Here is an 18,358-nt window from a genome sequence, read left to right as displayed (position 1 = left end):
CGAGCTCCTCCCAGGCGCGCGCGGACGAACGGTCGCGGCGCGCAGGCTGCCGGGACGCTGGAGGACTGGCGGGCGGCGGGGGAGGGGCGCCAAGATGGCCGTTGTGAGGCGAGGTGAGCGGCGCGGTGCCATCGATACCGACAGGCCTTTTCCCCGCGGATGTCCCGGCGGGGCGGAGGGTGACCGGGAGTGGCTGTTTCCCACAGTGTTAGAGGTTAGCTCTCGCCTCCCCAGGCGGGGGCCGAGGTCGAGCTAGGCCTCGGCGCCGAGTCCGGCCCGATAGCCATATCGCGACAGCCCCGACACGCTGAGGTGAATCCCGGCAGCTGCGGGCCCTGTGTCAGCGTGAGCAGGGGCTTGGCGCTTATGCCTTTCCACAGGCAAATCGCTTTCCTGAGGCCGAGTGACGCCCCTTGAAAATTGAAGTCTTTGCTTCAAATTATGAACCACTGGGATTCGGGGGAGGAGGGGAGCTCTTCATTAGTGTGGTCAAAATGATTAATTTCCACTTCTTTCAAACAGGTCAAGGGTTTCCCCCCGCAAAATGTAAATTTCAGCCCTAGGTAGACAAAGCCGGTTTTGAAAACTTTGGCTTGAACAATTAGCGTTTGCCGAAGTCCTAAAAACAAGTTTGTGTAATGAGGTGCACTGGGTAGTGTTAACTATAGCTACTGCATGCTTTTAATACAGTTTTGGCATTAAAAAAATCCAGGTTTTTTAGAAAATGGGCTGTGTTCTACCTCAAGTAAGCGTGCACAGCATCACTCACAGTCATTTCTAAAATAAGGAGCAGCCTGGATAAGTAGTCAGGCTTTTGTTGTATAAAACACTTCACTGGAGCGTGGTCTGTAGCTGTTCTCTACAAAACTGTCCAGAAAAGTCAGCAGGATTTGGTTCAAGGGCTGTCTGAGAGCAGGACTGGTAGTGGAGGCATGTGTACGTGCAGACGGACTCCAGCCCGCGCAGTGGATAGCTGCCGCCCTCCTAAAAACCAGGTTGGGTATGTGAGCCGCTTGGAAAGACTCACGCTCACAATCCATACTCACCCCAAGCACAACAACTACCTTGTTGCCTGGGAGTTACCCTCCTACATGAAAGAATTTATACAACAGGAAACAAGTGGCGTTACACTTTGTTTTCTTCTGGACTGTACAAGCTTTCCAATAGGCAGAAATCACATGCCAACCTGCACGCAGTGGAAAGTCACTATGCCAGGTCTCACTAATGCAAATGCCCCCCTTAGCAGAATGCTGTTCTTGCTGCTGCAAGTTCGTGTGCTTCATATAAATGCTTTAAAATTGTTACTGTGCTTTTTTTTTCCTGTGCCAGAATGCTTACTTTCAATTTAAAAATTCCCCCAGCAGCAATGCAGACTTCATTAATCCTACCAGTGAGATGATCTCAGGGTGTTGGGATTAGCAGCCTACTGTTACACCTGAAATTATATATTCAGATGGCATAATAATTACTACTTAACTGCAGTATCCCTTTCACAGGCATGTTGTGGGGTTTAAATGTTTAACCTGTGTGAAATGTCTCCTGTTGCTCAGGGGGAGGCAGCATGTTCTAAATAATAGTGGCTATCAAATCCCGCCTTGGAACAGATGCAGGAATGTGGTCAGTGCCCTCTTGTGGAAATTATTTTTAAAAAAAAGTTTAAAAATAAAGTTGGGGAACTGCTATTAGGGAATTCACTAGGGGTTGCCTGTACGGTAAAATCATACTACTCTAATTACACCACTGGCATCATGGCAGTGTAGCTACCCAGGGTGGATGAGGCTACGCTGGTATAGCTTAGTGTGTGGTTATACAGAAAGAGTTCATATCCAGACGCTTCTTGCGGAATAATAACACGTCTGCACATGCAGTTGTGGTATTTCAAATTAACATCCTGCTTCACAGTCTAAAATAACTTTAAAATGGAGACATCTCCTTACTGCTGTGCAAGAAAGGAAGCACATCATCTTGACACAAGGCGTTACTTTTGCATGAGGGTTTATACCAGCGTATAAATACAAACACATCTTTAACCATTAGTCACTGCAGAACACGATGTGTAATGAAACCTTTAACTCCCATTCTGCAAAAAGAAAGCAAGCATTCATCAAAACGCATTTTGGCTAAGTGAAGGGACAAGTCTGTTAGGAGCCTATAGTCCCTTTACAGAATGTGGAGAGGAGATGAAGCACATCCAGGAGGAATTTCAGATCATAGACAGTATGAATCACCTTCTAAAATTGCTTGCCTATTTCCACTGCATTCCCAGATTGGACACCTTAATTAGGTGCCTAAAGTTAGTGGGGATTAATTTGGGCCCAACTGCATAAAACTATTAGGTGATGAGGACATTAACCTCAAGAAGCCCAGAGACGAAGATGGTGAGGTGAGTATGTCCCACTGATTTGATGATAATGAGCTGTCTTTGAGAAGATGGATGAAACAGCCTTTCACAGAGTTTTACTCTCTGTGAAACAGAGATCGTAACTTTTTAATTCCTCATGTGTCTGAAAGAGGCTAAGAATATTAATGAGTTACTTAAGAGGTACTTTAGTAGGTCAGTGCCATCATGTTGCAAGGGAATTTTATCTGTGTTTTTGCAGAAAAAAAAAAAGTACAATGTATTGGTTAGCTTATAGAAAATATTTGGTATGATTTCTGTGGGTGATCAGAACATACTAAGGTTTTACACAGAATGACTTTGCTTTTGAAGGGAACCGGTTTGGAAGGATGTTATTTACAGGAACCGGGGAGCCCTGTGCTCTACATGAATGCTTTCTCACAATTTAAAAACAAATGGTACATTCTGGTTCCCTTGCATGTTTCCCTTGTTCCTGCATAGTTAGAGGGGATGAAGTGTCATCTGCTGTGAAAGGACAGGATAAACAAGTTCTAGGTAATGCCTGTGTACTTCTTTATGTTTTGAAAGAGATGAGTTCCTCAGTGAAAGTGACACTTCACAACAGGGATTTCCCCTAGATTACTTTAGAATTCATGTATTTGAAAAAGTTATTTATGGAACCTGAACTGCATGATGTGAGAAAATAGTAAGTCTTCCAGTGAACTGAGACAAAAATTTCTACAAGCATGCTTGACCTCTGTAGTAACATCAGTTGTTTGAATGTTTCTGCAGCACTTTCAGTAAATATTTATTTTCTTCTCTTTATTTTTTCCTTCTCAATGGAAAGGAGGAACTTCGTCAGTTGTATCCTTTTTGTACCTTTCATCCCTCACATGGGGGAATCTTCAGAAAGACTGGCTGAAATGCATTCACATCTTCCTGCCTAATAAATCTGCACAAGGCTATTTTTGTGTTTCTGAGTTTTCCATCATCAGCACCATCCATATGAAGTAAAACTGGTAAAACATTTCTTCCAAGGGAAGATGTTTTTTTGCAGCATTAGCTGGGGTTTAGCTGAGATTTTGCCCTGATTGGCTTCCACTCATGCAGAAACCCCTTTAACCCACCCTGCAGTCTTGACAGAGGGCTGGCAGCCACTTTTATGATCACATAACTCTCATTTCCTTAGGAAGCAAGGCTAAAAATTGGATTTGTGGACTGATGGACACAAACCCCACATAGCACACCTCACAGACAGCTGACACAGCCGACAAGAGGTAGTAAAAGCAGCTTTCAGTAGTACTTCCTCTTCTCTCATGTTAATTCACCCTACCTTTACTCCTGCCAAGATCTAAGTAACGTCCTAAGAGGAGACACCCTTGGCTTCAGAGATTTCCATGCTTAGAACCTATCTAGTAATTTTTTGCTCCACCTTCCTTCAACTGGAAAAACACAAAAACCTGGTTCTGTTTTAATAAAATGAGCTTCTCTGGGAACTGGAATATATCCACCGTGTGTGGGTGGGTGCTCTGTTCAGAAACTGGATGGGCAGTTCCTGTACAAGATGCCTGGGATGAAGTCTCTGCTTGGAGATACTCAGAAGATTTCAGAAGGGCTAGGGGAGAGAGGGGAGGATAAAGAATATTTTGAGTATAGAAAGACAGATGTGGAAATAATGAAATCTGCACTGATAACTTCCTTATATAAATTATGTTGTATTATTTAAGGCTAAGAAAGGCATTTGGTATCATATGGTTATCAAAAATACATATGAATGGCCAAACTTTCTGCATTCTTGGAGCCACATTCCAACTTCTCCACGTGGTGGTGAGCCCCAGAATGTCCCACGCGTGTCTCCTATATTGCATTAATAACATGCTGCTGTGCCTCAAGAGAAAATCATTCCTTCAGTGTGTATGTACCTGCTATATAGGAATTGTGCCTATCCGTGGGGGTGGGTGGGCTCTTGAAGACATCTAACTGTGAGGTACCTCCTATAAGCTAGGCATTTCAACTCCTGTTGCAGTCCGAGAGGGAGCTGGCATGGTTTAATACCAGACAATAGTTCATCCCACCCTGCTCGGGAGCTGCTTGGCTAGGAAGGTGCTCATCTCCGCTGACTCCACAGGGAGCCCAGGCGACTAATTCAGACTCAAGGCATAACTTCAGGGTGGCTGTCATCTTGGGATGGCTACAGGTGAGATGAGTCTGTCCTGAGCCTGCAAGTAATTTCTCCCTATTTGTACAACAGTATGTGCCATATTCCCTGTCCTTCAGGGGCATTTTGAGGATGTATTAAGAATTGTGGCGCTCTCAAATACCTTGGCAGTGGATCCACATAGACAGACAAATAACTAGAGCTAAATATTATCTCACAGTATACAACAGTTAGTTTGGTAAGCAGTGAATTAAGGGAGTCTGTTTCTTAGGAATTTACATCTCAAAGCTGAGCTCATGGCCTTTCTCAGACACGTAACAAAGAGCACAGCTTTCAGACTTTTCATCAGGTGAGCAGTAATAGGGCCTGTCTGCTTCACAGAGCCACCTATTTTCAAAAACTTGCAGGAATTTGATGTATTGGAGTCTGCCAACCCTCTGTCAACTTGCTTAAGGCTGACTAACAGGTATAGAAGTTGTTTGGGGAAATGCACACATGGACACCCCCCCCACCTCATTTCCTTAGGCTAACGAATGCCCCACTACATACCAAATAAAATTTTTTTAAAAAGTAACTAAAGCCAAACCTGAAACAGCAAGCTTTTATCCTAACTCTTGGTATTTGCAATCTCAAGTTACTTTCTGAACCCTACCAGTAGGCCAGTCATAGTTGAACCATTTAGTATAAAAAGGCACAGCAGTATATTTTGAGGTTACTGGGAAATGGTAACTTTATGAAATGGATCCCACCTCATTGCTATGACAAATCCTTAATAACAGTTATCAGCTGTCATCTGTTCCTTTACAGATTCTATTTTATGTAAATGGGATTTATTACATCTTTTACTTCTTGGCGACTCTTGCAATGATTGTTTATAAAAGTAAGTTGCACATATTCTAACACAGAAGTAGGCTGTGTGCTTATGACACGGTTGTGGTTTGTCGGTATGCCTACTGTATTTTCCTGGCTTATTTACACTGTGTTATTCTACAGGTCAAGTTTTCAGTTACCCGGATGATTTTTTAGCTCCTGATCTTGCATTGCTTTTCATTATGGCCATTCTTGAAGTGCTCCGATTATACTTGGGTATGTCATGTTATCACTGTGCCTTTTCAGTGGAATATAATCTTTAAACATTAATCATTCTGAAATTAAATGTGTGTCAAAACATGCCAGTTTAGCAGACTAGCAGATATTTGGAGACTGTTGTTCAGTTAAGCAATTAAACCTTATCTGACTGATCAATAGATTTGGCCAGAGGGTCAAATAGAATTTGCTCTCATATGAAATATAATCTGTAATGCCATTAAAAAACGATAGACGGGTTGTCAGAAAGCAATATAACTGGGACAGCTGGAATGCTGTTATGCTGTTTATAATTGAGCATGACTTCTGAGAATGAACATGTTGAAACACAGAGATTTCCATTCACTGAGACGATACAGCTCCTTTCAACTGCTCCAGCAATGTACACAAGTAGCCACATGGCCGGAGCCTTGTGGAACAGGTAATGCTAAGGACGTCCCTGAGCAGTGTACGGCTGCCACTGTGACTACGCCTTTTCCTTTCACTCCTTCTGAAGACACATGCCAGTTCCAACATCTTCATTTCACTAAGACAGAACAGCATAAAGGGCCTCCTGACCCCTGTCCAGAGCTTGCTAAAACTTCATAGAGTCCTTTTTTTTTAAAAAAACAAGTTACTATTAAAATCTGTGCTCAATATTCCTAAGACATTTATGGAAGGTGGGTCTCTGTTGAATTCAGCTGACTTGCTGTAGGGGTGAACGTAGCCTGCTGCCTTAAAGCTCTCTGCATATGTTTGCTTGGAGCCTGGTGGATGAATAAAGAAGCAAGTTTCAAGTCTGATGTAGTTAAACAGCAAAAACTACTAAGACTAGCTTGGAAATAAGATGCAAGGAAGAGAAAAGTGCAGCTTCTCCACAATGATAGTAATTTGAAATAGGAGGAGATTAGCAGGGAATACAGAAGATTCTGTATCGCACAAGATTTTAAAATCGGGATGGGATGCTCTTAGATATGCTCTGCAGTCACCAAGTTGTCATGCTAAGTGCCGGGCTGGGGGTGACCGGGGGAAAGTTTGATGTTTGACTAAGAAGCTGAGTGACTAAAATGGTTGCAGCTTCAGAACTGATTATCTGTGGTAAGAAAAGGTAGGCGTTGTGACTTTGAGTAGCAACTGATTGCTCTTTATTTAGAGTAACTTCGGTCAGCAAGAAATGGATTGTCCATTGGTGTTTGGGTTGGTTCTTACATTTACTGACAGAGCCTTGATTCAGGACAGTATTTCAGTGTACTCTGAGCTGTGAGAAGTAGAGCCTTTTTTGAACAGGAATACTCTAGACTTATGGCTTGTGATATTGTCAGAAGAAATCAAAGACTCATATCAGCTTTTTGTTTCCTTCAAGGTTCAAAGGGTAACCTGACAGAAGAAGAGGCTCCATTAGGGCTCAGTCTTGTGATCACAGTCGGAAGTGTGATTCTGTCTGTGTATTTCCTGGTGTGGCAAACTTATGTGCTGAAAGCAGACGTCATTATCAACGCTATTCTTCTCTTTACATATGGGCTTGAGTCAGTACTAAAGGTCATAGCCATTGCTGCTTTTGTCAGCTAAAGCCTAGCAGTTTTCAACATGTTCTCAACACATTTCTTCTATAAAAGAGTGGGTTTATATTTCAAATATTTAATTCTTTTGCATATAAAAAACCTTGTAAAACTTTCCCCTGTTTAAAGTACAAATTTTTGAGGGACAGAGATCTCCCTGAATGGCAGGTAAAATATGCTGCCCAGCAGCTGTGTTACACTATCTCATCATAGCTTATTTATGGGCAATGGCAAGAGATGATTCAGCAAAAACACTTAACGCTCTGGTATTCATCAGGGATCGATACTAAATATTCATTCCCAACACAGAATAGTAGCCAGTGCATCATCTAGCTACGTGCTGTTGAGATGATGTGAGTTTTCATGGCATAGCAGCAACGTACAACCAAAGTGACACAGAAATGAATCAGGCCAATATAGTATGGACTCATTTCTGCCTTACCACATACACGTTCGTGTTTGAGGGCACAGTTTCTCTTCTGCTCTCATTTGTGTTTTCAGACCCCAGTGGTAATTTCCCTGACTTTAGTAGGGCAGTACCTGATTTATCCCAGTGGGAGAGAGTTGAATTGAGTTTTGCGCATACCCGGAGAGCCAGAGCTACAGGGTTTGGGCAGCTGGTTCTTACTGACACAGAGGCCAAAGGCAGTAGTATGAGGGTATGTTTGTTTAAATAGGATGGCCTTAAGATGAGCATAAACATTCACCGTTCACTCACCCTTCTGTCCTATTGAAAAGTCCAACAGAATGTTGTCAGATGTATTTCTATTTGGTGTTAAATGTGTTTTATTTGCATGATTCTGCAAAAAATTACATCATAAGCCTTGTCTTTTAAATGAAGAACTCTGTGCAATTTCAGATTTTTTTACTGTATCAAAAATACGTATGTATTAATGTAAAGCTTGGGGATTTTGTGGGGGTTTTGTACAAGCAGGTTTTATATTCAGAATTTCCTATTTTTGTATTTATTTATTCAAATAAATAATGTATGAGATCCAAGAAGTGTTTGAAGTGCAGAGCATCTTGTTCAGATCCTAGGCTACAGCTAAGCTACACAAAGGAAGACTTGGGCAAGACTGCGTGTGTGTAAAAGACTCTTCTGATCCTGATGCTGCTGCTATATGTAGGCCATTCTCATGTACTGGGAAGGAGTGCCTGAGGTCTGTGCTAATTTGCACTAGCCCTGAGCTGAAAATACAGTGGTGCAGGCCCTGTATTGCCTCAGCCACACTGCTGTTTTCTTTCCAGTGGTGCTAGAAGGGAACAAAAGATGCAAAGTTCCTGCGGAAGGGCCCAGTTTCATCCCTCAGTCATACGCAGGGGAGCCCCTTCCAAGGCCAGGTAACACCAGCTTCTGTCCACGTTACACGGCCCAGCAGTCAAAATCAAAACACACACATTGGCACCAATCCCCTTGGGCCAGATCCTGTTAAGTCAGTGGCACAACCAACCCTTTGTTGACCAGCAGGAGCAAGGCTGCCTCCGTGAAGACAACGTAAAAGCAGCAGAACTGGGTGCTAAGGAGCAGCCAGGAAATTGAATGACCAAATGTTTTTGTGCTTAATCTGTGTGAATCAAACACCCACCCATTTGTCCTTCCAGATTTGTTTGGCATAATGGAATGTACTCATCACATACTTGTTAGGAGGAGCAACAAACATACCAAGCTGTATCTACCACATTAATGATGAATGCATACCAAGCAAAACCCCTTTCTGCGTGCATACAAATAAAAGCACATTTTTTTCCCTGGTATTTACACCTGCCTTATACAAAGATCTGGCAATAGAACATCTGACAGGTTTTAAAGGAAATACTGCAAAGTGAATATTTTTTTACCTGAATGTAGGTGGTACAGCAGATGGGGTCACACACGTCAACTTCAAGTTGCAGCCTCTGTGCTTTACCTTCCTTCCTTCCTTCTCGTGGTGCTCACTACAAACAAAATAAATACAAAATATTAGCACAACTGGAGGTAGCAGAGACCCAGGGTGCAGAGGCAGGAGACGCTAGTAAAGCTAGTGGAAGGTGTTCCTACCCCAAGATGTTGGACCCCACCACAGATCACCACCTCCTCAGCTACCGCCCTACAACCATTTGTGAAGCTGTGCCATAAAACTGGATCCCTGGCCTGAACCATGCAGAAAATAGCCCTCAAAAATGGTTCTGATGAAGATGTTAATTAGGTGACGGCTGCCTATCCCCACAGCACAGTACAAGTTTGGGACAGTCTGCTGGGCCACACGGAGTAAAGCAGCCTCCTCAAGCTTTATAAAACAGTGTTACATACATATATATACACACGTTATCAAACATGGTCAATTCTTTGCTCCCTAACCATCACCTAGATGAAAAACAAGAATCAGCAGAGAGTGACAATGCTTGCTGATAGTCAGCAATAGGGTAAATATACACATAATAATGAACATAAAATATAATGATATGAACATAATGTTCATAAATGAACATAATGATAATAAACATGAATTTTTGAGCTCATTTCAGAGCACCACCTGATGGCTTGCAGACTGGTCACAGAGTCCTGGACGGCTGTCAGTGCTTGCTGGGGGTCAGCTGGTACCAACCTAGATTTGTACCCTCAAAAGGGCAGGACAGCTCTGTTTCAATTTTCCAGTTTAAGATAAAATTGTCCATGACCTTTTTTCTTATTAGATCAGCAGATACTGGGGTACTTCTGCTGCTGACGGCCCCCCACTCTGTGATGAATGTAGGGGAAGGATGAAGAAGTCTGCAAGCTTCAGACAACTCCTTAGTCTCGGGTATTGCCAGGCTTTGAATGGGAATTTTCATTTCTGCTGGTGACTGATTTCATGACAGCTTCTCTCCGTGCTGAGCTGGTAGAAAGACCCAAAGTGAATGGGGCCCTGGCCTCAGAGAGTTTCTCTAATCAGGAGCTCCTTTCCAAACCATTCCCACTGTTCAGAGAAGCAGGGCATGGCATAGTGAAGCCATTGATGACATTTGCCAGACATAAGATTGCTGGAGCTTTTAATTATGAGGCCCAGCCCTTCTGAAACAGGACGAGCAAGTTGGATGAAAACGGTATTAAAAATTTAGAGGAACACATATTTTGAGGAGCTCGGTTTGGGTGTTGTTTACTCTGCAAGGAAGAAGTCTTTGTTCTCAAGCCATCACAGGGGTGTCTGCCGCCAACCTGATTTAAAAGGCTGATCCCGAGAGGCAAGTTAGCCTCCTGGGATTTCAAACTCGGAGATACTCTGCGAGATAGGGCTTTATTGGTCCACGGCTTTTTTGTGTTCCTCAGTAGGCAGAAACAGCGTACAGACCAAAACCCAGCAGAAGTGGTACAGTCCAGTGAAGGAGCAAGGCTGAGGACGCGCGCTCGTTTGGTTCCACATCTGGGAGCCAAGGCAGCAGAGCGGGCATTCAGGAACTGCCACTGTGCAGCAGGGTAATTCCCTTCTTGCCGATTGCCTCTGGCATGCTTAGACCAGCATCAGCTGTTGCAGGGAAGATGTAATAAGCTCCATTGTGGTTTTCTTCCCTGCCCAGAGGAAAAGTTGCCTCCTCTGCTCAGCAGTTAAAGATTTCCTACAGGGCACAGCACTTCACGGTAGCCCGCTGTGCCTATCTTCGTCATGAATGCGGAGCCGAGGCAGCCAGATAGCAAGCAGTCAGTGCCTTAAACATTAAATAGCTTCTCCAACAGAATCCTTCCAAATCCCAGTTTGCACCCCAGGAAAGCCAGCCCAGCCCAGCGGTGCCACTGGGGCGTTTCAGTGGCAGATGTGGCAGATGACACATTTCAGGGGGTAGGGATCTCCTGCACAAAACCTTTCAGCTGGCAAGGCTCGCCAGCCTCCGGCACAGCTGACATTCCCACCACGTTTCCCTTCTGTTGAACAGATATCGCTTCCCCTGCTTGGTGGTGTGGCTGGCATTCTCTAAACGCTGTTTCTCCTAGGGCTGGCCATGTTTTCACAGTGCATCCTGTACCGAGATCGCCCTGAGATCTCACCAACATCGCGGCGAGGAGGATGACGGGGCACTGGGTGGGTGCATCACACCAACTATCAGTTTACGTTCTCCTACAGCGGAAGAGGTCGTTCTCCTGTCAAAACCAAGCTGCCAAAATCATAACTGTCATGCAGGGAACTGGCTCTCCCCCTGCCCATCCAGCTCACCCGGCGGCATTCCTCCTGCAATAACTCACCCGGGGCGGTTCCCCCATGCAGCATCTGGACACGGGCCAGGCAGCAAGCTGAGTGCTAGCCCCCATAGCGTGGCAGGCACCAAAGAACACCACGGCAGCAGGGAACTCAACAAGCACCGAGTGAAGGAAGCCAGGCTTCCTCCAGACCTGTGTCCCATGGTGGAAGCGTTTTCTTATTTCTTTCTCTAGTGTCAGAGTTGCAGCTATTTCTTCCCCGGGGCCAGTGGCAAGGGGTGTCTCTAGCATGTACATGCCATAGGTTCAGCACACATCGTAGGGATGGGGGGGAATGCCTGCGATGCATATGCACGTTAATAAAATGCTCTTAAAAGCCCCATTTTTTTGGAGAGGACTGGCTAACCAGATGGATCCCACACTGCCACGGACACGTCTGTGAAACCAACACATTCAGCTGATATTTTCCAGCTTAATGATCAGCTCATGACCTGATCCCATCATTTTAAAAAATGTTAAATCTTGAGACAAATGAAACTAGGTTTTCTTTGCAAGTAGTAAGTCTGCCCACACAAGAGACCATTTTCCAGAGTTCAGGGTCCCTCTAGGCCCCCAAACACACGGTCTGTAGGGCTGAGCTGGCAGCGTAGCAGATCCCAAGCACAACTCAAACATCCTCTCCACAGTCTGGCAACAGAAACTCAGAAGCAGCCTTGCCATCTTTTAAAATTTCCCTCTAGCTTTTGAAGAGCAAGAGAGAAGCAACAAGAGATTATGTGATGAGACTGGGGCTTCTAAAGAAATCCTTCTCAGAGAACACGGGGACGATGCTCGCCACAACACAAGGGCTGAAGCTCAAGTCCTACCTCCGCTACTCCAGCAAAAAGTGGCTCCTGCTTTCTCTGTGCCCTACCTGGGGCCCTGGTGAAGAGGGGATGGTGATCTTGCTCCTGACAACACTGATAATAGAGCTTGGACACCCGCAAGGGAGGGTTGATGCAGTACTGCAGTGGCACAGGAATACTCCCTGCAATGGCCAAAAAGGTCCTGTACAGTTTCTCTCTGGCACACAGGCGCACATGCATGAATAACAACAGGGTCCTGCATATGGTGGTCGCCCAAGCAGAGCCGACAAGGACCATCTCCTGCACAGGAGCAAGCCTTGCTCAGGCTGCACCACGCTGATGCCAAAACCTTTGCCTGATGCCCAAGGCCAGTGAGCCCTTTACTCCCCTCCTGTGCCACAGCAATTGCTTCACCTTGGTCCTCCCAAAGGTGGGTTTAGCAATCACTCCCCTCTCCCCACCGTAACCCTAGCACAGCTCTGCCAAAGCTAGAGACTACCTTTGCCCAGTACCAGGGGCTTAAGTGTGGGGCAGAGACTTGCGGCATGGCCAGGCCCCCCTACCTCCTGCCAGCTCATGGTAGAGCTGGGGCAAGATGAGGGGCTTTACGGCAGCGTAACCCTAAGGAGCACAGTGCCATGGTGTGGGGTACCCCAAGGGGGGCTCTGCCCTCACCCCCAACTGCTTCGGGGACCTGGAGAGGGAGGACGTTTTGCCCTCTCCCTCCATCTCAAGGCACCTTTCCCCACTGCAGACGTCAGGGCACACAGAGCAGGCAGGAGCAGAGCTGGAAGAAAACAACTGGCGAGCCAGCGCGGAGCTGCGGAGGAGAGCACCAGGCTGCACAAAAGGTGCCTTGTTCCCCCCATGAGGCGGTCGGGCAGTGTGTCCCCTCCCTCACCGTCGATGGAAAACCCAGCTCCGAGCGCTCCTTTGCCACCCCTCGCCGCCTGCAACCTCCCCCTTGGGTACGAAATGTTCTCAGGCGAAAGAAACCTGAAGTTTAACACGTCCCACCCGGGCAGCACCTTGGCTCAGCTTTTGGTCCCCTTGCACCAGGAGTGGGCGAAGGCCCCAGCTGCCCCCAGCGCCTTGCGGGGATGCAGCCGGCTCGCCGAGGCCACCGGCTCCTAGTTATACAGTAACCTGTTGCTCCGGGTCCCAGCTCCACCTCTCGCTGCCTCCACATCCCTCCCCTCCTCTCTCCTCTGCCAAGAAACCTCTGTCACCTGCTCTCAGACAACTGGGGCGAGCGGCAGCGGGACGAAAGGGCAGAGGGAGGCCAGCAACACGGGGACCCCCAGGCTGGGGCAGCAGGTGGGCTCTGCCTCGGTCTCTCCTCCATCGTTTGGGCTGGGGCACTAGGCTCGCAGGCAAAGCGCTGCGCAGGGAGGCAGAGGGAGCTGGGCTGCCGGAGAATGGCAGCAGGATTTAACTAGGAGGGCACGGCTAACTGGGAGAGGACGCACGGGAGCCGAGGGAACTGCGGGAGACGACAGCGGCTTCTCAGCACCGGTAAGTCCCTCCTTGCAAACCCTAAAACTTCACGTGTGTCCCCCCCCCCCAACATTTGTCTACTTCAAAGGTCTGGTTGATTCAGCTGTGGAAGGAGTGTGACTGGAGAGGGGGCTGCGGCTGGGATAACTGTTGCTGCGTAGTTTTATGGGTTTTTTTTAAAAGGGTGAAAAAACTTGATTTTTCCAGTGTTATGTTTTCAGGGTTTGTTTCCCATTCTTGCCTTTCCCCGCCAGGCCAGACCCAGTAGGTGGCACTTTTCTTGGCAGCAAAATGTCCGTCTGGCACAGAACGGGGCTTTTTTTTTTTTGTTCCTAATGAAGCCTGGAGACGGTAGTTTTGAGCAGCTGTTTGTTTGCAGACCTCGGCGTTTCCTCCTTTCGGGACGTTTGCGGAGAGAATTTTTGCTGTTCCCCACCAGGCACCTCAGCGAGCTGCTGGTCTCGGTGGGTGAGCTCTCCCTGCTTGTGACCTTGGCAAGATTCATCACCGTATTTCAAAACAGAGGGAAGGCTTGCTCAGAGATGCCCTGTTCCCTCGTGTGACAGCTCTGGCCCCCCATGAGCTTTTGTCTCTGCATTAACAAGTTGGAGCGCAGCTCTCCTGTCTCTTTTCACTTATTTGCCTGGAAAATGCCAGTGCAAACTCCACCAAGGACAAGGCTCAGGGACAAATGAGTTGACTGATGTTATTTTTAAATACTGGAAATAACTGTGAGACAACACAGTAGTAAAATACAGCAATTGCCCTGCTGTAATTAGGGCAACGGGGAGTAACACTTGTGTTGCTGGGCTGCTCTGAAATGCTGCACAAAACGAGTGCTGTAACAGGGATCAGATCTGTCAGTGGTTGCTTGTCTGAGAGCTCCAGCGCTGGGCTGCTTTGGTGGGATCTGCCCCTAAAAAGGACTTTTTCTGAGTTAAAGAAATGACAGCAAGAGGCTCAGCCCCCAGCTGACACACAACAGCCTGGCTGGCTGAGGCAGAGACCCACGCAGGGTTTCATCCACGACTGCCACACGCAGTAGTACATTCTTAGCTCCGTTTAGTTGAGTGATCGAGTTTTCAGTTGATCAGGGAGGAAAATTAGTGCTTCACACACAAAGGGCAGGCAGCGGTATTGAATCAAGGAGCCCTTTAAAACAGGACTGCGAAGAGGGACTTGGGATCCACTGTGGTAACGTGTCTGCGAGTGGCAAAGGTCATTGCTTCGCCCTGTTTAAAACCAAGGCTTAAACTGGGGTTTGGGATAACACTAACAGCTTGATCCCTGCTGCGGTTGGGCCTGGGTCATACCTGCTACTGGTTTCTGCCACCGAAGCGTTAGGAAGCCAGGCTGGCCGAGGACCTGGTGCTCTTTCAGCTGGATCCCAGCCCTCCATCGCGTGCAGGCACCTGCAGGCAGTCCAGTACAGGATCCACTCTGCTGTACTCGGCAGGGCAGGGTGGGTCTGTCATACAATGATAGAGCTTAGACGGACCGGGGCTGTTTTCGGGCACCTGAGAAAAAGTTGAGAACTGGCATCATTGAACTGGATGTTGGTGAAGTCCCGGGGAAGGGAACAGCTGTGAAAGACAGTGAAGCATGGCTGCTGTGTCCATGCACGCACACCCATTTTCTTGGCGTGATAAAGCAGTTTGCCAAGACAAATTTTCAGTCCTTGGCTTTCTGCCCCTCTGCCAGTCACCACCCAACGTGAGAGTGGGCACCAGGAGAGAGGCGAACAGCCCGGCTGCTGCACAACATGAGGAGGAGATGTTTTCTGGGCCACGGGCTCCGTATCGTGGAGGCAGACAGACTCTCTCCTTCAGTGTCCACCTTTGTTGACTGCAAACAACTCACCATCAGTCGGAGTGACAAAACCCAGCCCTGAGCCTGGTGAAATAGGTCCTACAGATTGTTGCTTCTGGGGCTCCGTCTGCCCGACTCCCATGGATGCAGGCACCCGGTCTGTACGGACCAGCTTGCCAAGTCAGGTAGCAGCTCGCTTGTGTGCACACAGGTGCATCGCGGAGAAGACGCTGTCTGCGGTAACACTAACAGCAGCCACCATTTTGTCAGGCTGTCCCGCTGTGGCTGCCTGCCCAGCTTCAGCCAAGGGCATGAAGAGCCAGGGAAGGGTTGTGCAGGAGGAACCCAGGCCAGCTAGCTCCGCTCCGGTAGAGTAACTGGACTGTACATCCAGGGGAGGAGACCCTGCTGGGGGACGGCCTCGGGGCCAAATCTGCCAGATGTTTGTTAGCATCTGACCCTTGATGAGATGGCTTTGAATGTGCTGGAAAACAGAGCGCTTTTTGTAGGATCACGGGATAATTCAGGCTGGAAGTGAAAGAGATTCAGAAGAGATCCTAATGCGCTAAAGGACTCAGGAGGTTTCAGTCCTTGTGGTAGACAAAGGAGTGAAACAGGGAGAATATACACGTTGGCTTGTGTGGGCTTGAGAAACATCCATATAAAATAAGTCCAGGTACAAAGCCTGAGTGCGTGAGGGAGCCTCGGAGTATTATTCCCAGACGGCTGGATCCCAGGGTGCTGCTTTGGAGCCGTGTCTCCACCAAACTCTCTGCTTGCTTTCTCTCTTCCATGCCATGGTCTCCCTCAAAGTGCTAGGTCAGGGCAGGTTTGTGGTTTTAATGAAGACTCAGAGGTTTTCTCCTTGTGTGGGGCTGAAGTCTGGCCTCATATCTATCTACTTTACGTAACAGCAGTCAGCAGTACTTCTCTTAACTCCAGGGCAGATGTTAGCGCACGGCCTTTAGCCTACAAGTTTGATGTGATTGGCAATTAAATAATCACCCTCTAAAAATACTCAAGCCTTACAAGCCTTCCCTAGTGTCCCCCAAGCAGAAGGGCCAGGAAAAGCCCACAGACTTCCCAGAGTGACAGAGATGGTTTCCTGCACTGCAGTAAAGCTTTATCAGCAGCAGGGTGTCTGCCTGGAACAGCAGCACGCATGCAGGACCAGGCAGATCTAGCAGCACATGAATCTAGCAGCATGGCCTCCTGAACCACCCTGCTCTGGCCAAGGTTTGGCAGGTGCCCAGAAAAATACCCACCTGCCTGCCCAGGAGGTATTCAAGCCTCCCACTTGAAGGGAGGGGAAGGGTGGTACCTTCAGAAACCCTCCCTGCTCATCCAGCTATGTTATAGAAGAGTCCTTGCACCATCAGAAATGGTGCCAGGCACTGTACAATGCCTAAGTGACACAGGAGATGGGATCCAAGGAGGCCAGGAGGCCCGAGGTCACAGTTTGGCTCCCAGATCTCCACCTGCCCACAAGACCACACAGCTTTTCATCTGTCAGGGTTACAGCAGAGAGGAGCATTAAGGATTTTCATGTAGCCAGGAGGCTGTGAACAGCAACTCTGTCTGCTTGCAGTGGGTTTGAAATGGCAAGCTCGGGGAAAAAGCATGCTGTCACCCATCCCTAAAATATTTAGTTCCCCTGCATCAAATCACTGTCAAGAGGGAGTCGAAGGGGATCCCGGAGAGAGCCGATCCCACGCGTTGGTGTCGTTGCACTGCTCCCACATGAACTAGGCCACCTCTGTGCAGAACATGAGAGCTCGTCCTTTCCCAAGGCAGCGAGAGGCTTCCTTTCTCATGGGCTGGGGACAGCGCTGCCTGCAAACTTGAAACGTGTGATGCCAGGGTGGGGGGTAACCAAAAAAAGCCCTGGTACTTTTATTTCCTGGTAATCCAGATAAATTGGGAGGAATTGCAATTAAGAAGGGAGGGAAGGGTGTGTAGCTGAGTGCTGGACCGGTTTGGAGATCTTCCCCATTCACCTGCACTGCAGTTCCCCAGGAGAGCCCAGCCCTTGTTTCCATTCCCCAAATGCTCCCAAGGGCATTACTGCAATGTGCTCACTGCCACCGAGGTTCTGCTGAGGGAGAAGACCAAAAGCTTCCCAACCCATGGGAAGAGGAAGCCAAAGGTGGGGAGTCACAGGCTCTGCCTGCTCAGCTGCCCTGGAACAGTGACTGAAGTGGCCAGACAAGCTACTTTGGCCCTGATTTGGTTTGAAGCACCAAGCAAAGCCTGAAGGTGACTTTTCCTGCAGGCACAGTTGAATCAGGGGGACCCTCACATCTGCACAAGGCAAGAGGCTGATAGCAGAGGCTGGGCTGCTCCACGTCAGATCAGGGGGCAAGGTGCAGCCCCCGGCTGGCATGGCAGCTAGGGGCTGCTCAGAATGCTCCATGCCCTTTCCATCCATCACTGCCTACAGAGAAGGGTCACAAATCAACGCTGCTCACAAGCATCTCCCACAAAGGTTTTCCTTACCCTGTTGAGATGGGCAAACATACCTCATGTGCCAGAAATCCTCATCTCAGGTGCCAGGGGCACATTCCTACATCCAGACCACAGTTAGGTCTTCACCTCCTGAGGCATTAGCCCACCTACTCACCTCCTTTCCCACTCCCCAATACACTGCCACGGCTTCTCTCAGGCATTTCAGCTGGGATGGAAGAGCTGAGCACCGCCAGGGCAATGAGCACCAAGACCCAGGGCAGGAAGGGGCAGCAGATAAGATTTTGCAACAGCCCTGGCTGTTGTGATGGGCCACAAATGAGCCCTCATGGCTCACAGGCCTCCAACCTAGCCTTGCCCTAGGTGAAGGCAGCTCTTCCGATGGCTGGTGGAGTAGTAATACTCTACATTTGGTGGGCTGAGGTCTTTCAACACCACCTTAGAAAGGGCAAGTGAATGCTTTCCTTTTTTTGG

General features: G+C 47.8%; 2 protein-coding genes across 3 annotated transcripts in view; both read left to right on the top strand.

Moving 5' to 3' along the window:
- The first annotated feature begins 3 nt into the window (after window positions 1-3).
- TMEM80 (transmembrane protein 80) lies at window positions 4-8,122 on the top strand. Of its 2 annotated transcripts, XM_052810764.1 has the most exons (5): window positions 4-113; window positions 3,186-3,202; window positions 5,283-5,376; window positions 5,490-5,582; window positions 6,925-8,122. In XM_052810764.1, exons 1-5 carry the CDS (start codon window positions 95-97, stop codon window positions 7,128-7,130), a joined length of 429 nt encoding a protein of 142 aa, XP_052666724.1. In that variant the 5' UTR covers window positions 4-94; the 3' UTR covers window positions 7,131-8,122. The 2 variants fall into 2 exon arrangements, 1 of the variants encoding a protein (XP_052666724.1); XR_008238669.1 differs by lacking the exon at window positions 6,925-8,122 and having other exon boundaries at window positions 4-3,357; window positions 3,528-5,376; window positions 5,490-5,584.
- Window positions 8,123-13,131: 5,009 nt separating this feature from the next.
- EPS8L2 (EPS8 like 2) overlaps window positions 13,132-18,358 on the top strand; it is a 68,630-nt gene continuing 63,403 nt past the window's right edge. Inside the window, exon 1 of the mRNA XM_052811974.1 lies at window positions 13,132-13,630. The gene's annotated coding sequence lies outside the window, so the exon portion shown is untranslated. The remainder of the gene's footprint in view (window positions 13,631-18,358) is intronic.

The sequence above is a fragment of the Harpia harpyja genome, chromosome 16 (assembly GCF_026419915.1).
Source record: "Harpia harpyja isolate bHarHar1 chromosome 16, bHarHar1 primary haplotype, whole genome shotgun sequence".
NCBI lineage: Eukaryota > Metazoa > Chordata > Aves > Accipitriformes > Accipitridae > Harpia > Harpia harpyja.
This window is presented reverse-complemented; position numbering and strand designations above follow the sequence as displayed.

What these genes read in the sequence shown, in the direction of transcription:
- TMEM80 (XM_052810764.1), top strand. An exon ending in TGCAATGATTGTTTATAAAA is followed by an intron (nt 5,377 to 5,489) that starts GTAAGTTGCACA and finishes GTTATTCTACAG; the next exon opens with GTCAAGTTTTCAGTTACCCG. An exon ending in AGTGCTCCGATTATACTTGG is followed by an intron (nt 5,583 to 6,924) that starts GTATGTCATGTT and finishes GTTTCCTTCAAG; the next exon opens with GTTCAAAGGGTAACCTGACA.